The sequence below is a fragment of the Cyprinodon variegatus genome, unplaced genomic scaffold (genome assembly GCF_000732505.1).
Source record: "Cyprinodon variegatus isolate N-32 unplaced genomic scaffold, C_variegatus-1.0 Scaffold217, whole genome shotgun sequence".
Lineage (NCBI taxonomy): Eukaryota > Metazoa > Chordata > Actinopteri > Cyprinodontiformes > Cyprinodontidae > Cyprinodon > Cyprinodon variegatus.
In genome coordinates, this window is record NW_015150670.1 from 1 (window position 1) to 6,603 (window position 6,603).

Genomic DNA, 6,603 nt, shown 5'->3' on the forward strand with positions numbered 1-6,603 from the left:
CTGTATGATCAGATTGAATTGTAAAGTGCCTCTAGATGACATCTGTTGTGAAATGGCGCTATATAAAATAAATAAATAAAGTGAATTGAAATAGGGGCTGCCCAGTGAAGCAGTGGGTAGCACTGCTGCCTTGCAGCAACAAGGTTCTGGGTTTGATTCCTAGCCCGGGGTCTTTCTTTTGAGCTTTTCTTTTTCTTTGGCAATCAAGGTGCAAGAGTCTGAGGAACAAGAGGATAGGCACAGAGTTTCTTCTGCTAGAAAACCTATATTTGTTTCTCAGTAAGTTATTTATAGTGTACAATGTCATAAAACTGGGGTTTAAGTCCACACTCAATGCAACCTACCAGGAACCATGAGAGCTTAATGCTTTCTTCTGTTAAAAAACTGTATGCTGATTTTATTTTCTATAACCCTATGGTTTTACTCAGTTTACTGGCCTGCAAACTCTCCTGACCTGAACTTCACAGAGAATCGGTTAAAAACGGCCAAGAGGAAAATGGCAGATAGCAACCTAACATGGCAGGTGATCTAATTCAACCTGGGCTTCTATTTCATATCTGCTGCAGCACAGGTCAGTCATTGCCATGCCACCCAGCATTGATGCAGCAACTCATACAACTGAGTATTGAATGCATAGAAATAAACATGTTTTACAAACAAGAGATTTCTATTTAATATTAACTTTTTATTGGTCAAATTGAACTTTGTTTTCCTGTTTGTAAACCATAGTTATCAAGATTTAGAAACACATTTTACTTTAAGTGTAATAAATCCATACAATATGAGCTTTCATTTGGAAATTCTTGACAGTTATGTGGAAATGTTTCATGTTATTATTTTCTTTTTAGATGTACTTGTGGGAACTTTAGATTTATAACCAACAGAGTTGCCTGAGGGTACAAAGGTATCAGTCAATATGTCTCAGCCTTGAGCCTTGTTTGTGTACTGCAAAGCTTGTTTCTTAAATCTTTAATAAGATATTAGGTATTGTGAAACAATAGTTTGACACTCTCAAATATTTCTATATCTAAATAGGTTGACAGAATTTCTCTTTATTTCCACTAATTCAAAAAAATGTAAATAAAATCAAGTTAGGATTTCTGGGTTTCTTTAGGCTGCGCCTGGTGCTCATTAGTCAAAAACACCTCTGCTGATTTGGAACATGGTAAGCCTAGTATGGTATTCCTATAGAATATGTGTCATTGTCCTATTCAAAATAAAACAGATTTTTAGACTTATTGTGTACTGTATTTCACATTCTTACCTTGTGCTCAGGAAGAGAGAGCAGTCAGGAGTATACTTGATCATTGAGTTCAAAGGCTTCGATTCACAGCGAATTTTACTCCAAGGTGATTTCATGTAGCAAAGCATAGTGGGAGTCTCAGGGGGATCTAAGATATAGAGATATTTTATCAGGCATGGAGAGGATTCAGTTTTTGGGGGTAGGGACATGTCTCTCCTGCTGTGATGAATAATTTTCTAGAAACAAAACCAATTGAATTATTGGGTCCAAACTACCTGCAATAAATTTGTACAGCAGTGCTTTTGCCAGCATAAATGTAAAGAGAAAGGATGAGTGAAGGTGCACTTTTGGTTTTGTTATTCAGATTTCTGTCCACGTGAAAGTTCTTGCATAGCTTCTAATGAAATAATAATCAAAGCAGTAGAAAATAAATATGAGGTCCAGTTGAACTTGGTGGTGGGAATAGGTTGAAATCTGTGTTGCTTGACCTTTCTGGGTTCTTATACATTAGCTCTAAGAATTAACTCTAAGAATATTTTTTATTTGAGAGGCGATTCTTGCCACATGTCAGGGTGCCCTGGGTAGGGAGCCATATAGCGCATTTAAAGACAGATCACTGCCTGTAACAACACTACATCAATATAAAATAATGATTGTTTGTTAATATTTTAGACAGATATCCATGTAGATATAATGCCTGACTCAAAAAAAAAAAAACAAAAAACAAAAAAATAATATATATATATAAAAAAAAATAAAGAATTAATACAGAAGGGTGGGCTAATGAAAAGCACCTGCTTAATGGTGCTCTTTTTAAATATGGCGCTGTAACATGTACACAAGTTAAACTATGAATGTATATGGTGAAAGTTTTTTGATCACATTTGTGGGAATGACTTGGATACATGTCAAAGAAAAAAAAACATATTCTATATATCCCACTGGCCGTGCGGTGTTTCACAGCCACATATATCCCAGTTTCTCTGATTAGTTGATATGCTGCCAGTTTAGGAAGAGCAGAAGACAAGACTCTCCCTTGTATTGTTTAATTTTCTTTTATTTTCTTCTTTAAGTTCTGTTATTTCTGCGTTTAATTTTTCTTTATCAAGTGTTTTCTTCTTCTTATTTAGCACCATAGTGATCCAAACTGCAGCCAGCCACTATTTCCCTTCCACAACCCTACCTGAAGGCTGAAGCTCTAGACTGAAGTTGTCCTTTAGAGCTGATCTGAGTTACATGATTGTTGAAGATGCCTCTTTGGAGATCCTAACTATGTGCAGGGAGAGAGAGATGACACAACAATCTATATCTGACCAGGAAGAATTAGAGTCTAGGTAGTTCTATTATGGAGGCTGTAGACAGACCAATCAATGCTCCATTTTAGTTCATCTGCAACTTCATTGTGCATAACTATCAATTTGAAAATCTATCAGTTTATCAGCAAAATAAGATTGCAAACCCTTTTTTCAAATTCTAGAAAAAAGACAAACATAAGGTTTAAAGTTAACATTTAATTAGCTTGATTAGTCGTGTTTTGAATGTTTTGAATTTACATTTATTTACCATTAATTTTTTTATGTTTGTTAGTTTTATGTTTCCTTTGGTTGAGTTACTAGAGGAATAATTTAAGAACAGACCTTAATCATGTACTACATGTAACTGATTGCATTAAAATTAAATAAATTTTTTTTGTCTTTATTCATTTAAAAACAATAGACAGTAAGATAACTCCCCGGTAAGGAAGGATTTACCTGTTATATTGATTTTCCAACACTTCCAACGTAGCCAATACTGTCAAGTTTGATTAAACTGGTCTGTGGGAGTTCATAGCTGCTTACAAATCTCTTCAAAAAGTGCAATAACTTACCTGCAACAATCACTGTAACAGCGAGCGTTTCTTCTCCCCTCTGATGACATGTGTATTTTCCAGCGTCCGTCTGTCTGACTGAACTCAGAGACAGACTGCTACCGCCATTCAGAAATTCCATTTCTCCCCAGTCTCTGTCTGCTCTCTGCACCAGCTGTTTATTCCACCTCCACTGAGGCCTTATTTTAGCCCCTCTTGTAACCCTGCTGCTTTCTCCCCAGTCCTTATCTCTATATTCATCCTCAGGTTTCTTCTTGTTTTCTTCCCACTTGGACTCTCCCCTCAATATTGTAGTCATGCTCAGAGGGGTTGGTTGGACCACTTGTGGAGAAGTGAAGCGTTCCTTGTTTGAATATTCATTGCTTTGGTTTTCTCCTTGCACAGTGTTGACTCCAGCTGCTGTGGTTGTAGAGTGATACTGCACACTTTCTGCAGAAGTTTTCTTGCTTCTATTCGGAGAAATCGTGTTTCTTCTAACTTGCAGCGTGATCGGGGTTCTTTCTGATGGAGATCTTCTCTTGTTTGTGCTTAAGACTTTTCTTGATAGGCTGACTTTATCTCCATTCACCCTCACATGTCCATCGCAGTTCAGCTCCAGGCTGCTTCCTGGAGGTACCACCAGCACCCCAGGGGGAGGCTCTGCAGTCATACACAAACACAGAAAAATAATCATTTGTTGCCAAATTACAAACCAGAGTGGACGCTGGCTGCGTTTGTTACTTAGACTTAGACAACTTGTATTGAATTTTGTATACACATAGTGTATACAACACAATTTTTTTTGTACAGTTTTCAGACAATAAATGAGCAGCAGCTTAACAGTGAAATGTCACAGTTCAGTAGTCTAATGGCAGTGGGGAGGAAGCTGTTTCAGAATCTGCTGGACCTGCTTTGAATGCTGCAAAGTCTCTTCCCACAGGGCAGCAGAGAGAATAGTCCATGGTGGGGGTGTGAGGGGTCATTTATGATGTTATGGGCTCGGCACACGCAGCGCTGTGATGAAATGTCTTTTATGGAGGGAAGAGGTGCCCAGATGATCCTCTCTGCTGTTCTAACTACTCTTCTCATGTTCTTCCAGACTGAGGCGTTGCAGCCTCCACACCACACAGTGAGACAGCTGGTCAGAACGCTCTCTATGGTGCTTCTGTACAAGGTTGTGAGAATGGATGAGGGCAGGTGGGCTCTTCTCATACTCCGCAGGAAGAACGTGCACTTTTGTGCCCTTTTTACCAGTGTTTACAGTCCAGGTGAGGTTGTCTGTGATGTGCAACCCCAGGAATTTGGTGCTGCTGACCATCTCTACTGCTGAGCTGTTGATGAGCAGTGGAGCGTGGTTCTTCCTGAAGTCAACGTTGATCTCCTTCATCTTCTCCATGTTCAGGATCAAGTTGTTAGTACAATATTGTATGTGAACACTGTATCTTTAAAAGATCTTAAGGTACAAAGTGTCGTTCTCAGATCAGTAAGCACAGCACAGATAGGATGCAGCGTTGCATAACAAAAATCACCAACTCTTTTAAAACTTCCTCTTTTAATCTGCATTTTGTCTACATAGTCGCTCTTCCGTCTAGAACTTCATGTTCTCCATATCATCTCACTTATGAACATCAGTAGTTCCTCTAACCTAGATACTTTGATTTAGCTGAAAACTAAAACATATATAAAGTCTTGGAAACAAATATTAGACCACCCATGTTATCTTCTTTTTTTGTGCATTTTTCTTCAGGTAACATATGTAAAGAGCAACATACTGAAGAAAATAATGTTTGTGAAATAGTTTTATTTCTAACTTTATGTATTATTTGAAAGATTTGTGAGGTTTTTCTTTTTTAGAGCTGCTTCATGCATCTGGTGCACCTGCTCACTATACTGAGAGATAAAAAATGACCTGTAATTGTCTTTTTTTCTAAAACTATTTTGGGTTAGATCAAAGACAAAGAAACTGGAAAACCGAAATATCAAATTTTTTTCAATTAAATATAAATAAAAATAAATGATGCAATAAGCTTGTTGGACTGGCCAGCTCAATGAATACAACAGGGATGATTAAATATAACATTAATAAAACACTAAACATCTGCTAGATCGACTCCATATTATTAGTAAAGTTCATAGAACATCCACAAAATCCACATTAAAGGGGCTGTTTTATTACTTATATATCTAAAGATTATGTAGGCAACAATAATGAATTTATAACATACCAAATCTCAACATATGAACATTTTCTTTAGAAAATAACTTAATAAAAATCCTCAATACATTGAATTTATTTAGTGAGGACTCACCTTTTCTTGGACAGATGCCGTCAAAATTACCACTAACTGGCATGATGCACAGAAAGCCCAAAAGCCGGAGCAAATTACCCATTTTTGAAAGTGGTCCTCAAGTCCTCACACCATCTCCGACAGCTACACTACAGCTGCAGGACACCGGGTAACATTGGGCTTCATGAAGCCTGAGAAGAAACTGACTGCTTTCCAGTACAGACAGGATTATTAAAGCCGAGCCTGCCTGGACGCAGTAGTGTGCTGTCCGTAAGACCCGTTATTGTGAAATCCCAGCGCTCTTCCCCCTGTTCAGTGCCGTTGCACAGAGGAAATCCTCCACAGTGACAAAATAACACCCCCGAAAGCTGAATTCAGGTCTAATACTGTATAGTGTTTTTCTTATCAGAGAACTCTGTATTGGTTTTGCTTCTTATCAGACTCAAGATTCTTGTATAGTTTTAAAATGTATATTAACCCCCGCTAATGTTCAGTTTTGCTATTTTTTAGACATTGTACATAAAACACTCAAGTCACATAATGACTCATATAGTTCTGGAATAATTCATATCTTTCTTCCAAAGATGGGTACAGGTCATTTATTCATCTTCTTTCTTCATTAATTCTGTATATCATGTATACAACCTAATAAACAGAAATAAGTATCACATGCATGTTTTTATGGTTCAACCTAAAGGTATTGACGTCTCTAGTTGTCTGTCGTCTCGTCTGTTTAGTGGTTACGACTGTGTTGCCATCACTGCCGTCTTCTCTCACGTCCAGACGAAAACAGATTTACATGGTTAAAATCTGTTTTTTTTTCTCTCTAAGCATTACTAAACAGGTGCACTTTGATATTATCCCAACAACAACAGAAAAACACTACTTTGTGTCATTAATAAATGATCAACCAATAATTAATTGGAAAAGATTTTGCATAACCAATTTTTTTTTCATTACCACTATAGACACTGTTTGTTTGTCAGATTATAAGAGATTGACACAGTAATGCAGAATTTTAAGTTTTGTTTCCAAGGAGTCTAAAAAATTTACCATGTTATTTGGCCTTTGTGCAGAAGTGTCAAGAAGATAGTAATTGTTAAAAGAAAGCCAAGATGTCTACTTTGCAAGTCATTCGGGAAACAGCAGACATCTAGAACAAAGTCTTTTTGATGCGATAAGGCCAAAATGAATGATTTTGCTCCGTATCCAAAAAAGTATCTAGG

General features: G+C 37.2%; 1 protein-coding gene across 1 annotated transcript; it reads right to left on the bottom strand.

The window, feature by feature from the left end:
• Window positions 1-835: 835 nt before the first annotated feature.
• LOC107088409 lies at window positions 836-5,642 on the bottom strand. The gene is made up of 3 exons (XM_015380554.1): window positions 5,399-5,642; window positions 3,111-3,749; window positions 836-1,391 (listed from the first exon to the last, which is right to left on the bottom strand). Exons 1-3 carry the CDS (start codon window positions 5,478-5,480, stop codon window positions 1,261-1,263), a joined length of 852 nt encoding a protein of 283 aa, XP_015236040.1. The 5' UTR covers window positions 5,481-5,642; the 3' UTR covers window positions 836-1,260.
• Between the last annotated feature and the right edge of the window lie 961 nt (window positions 5,643-6,603).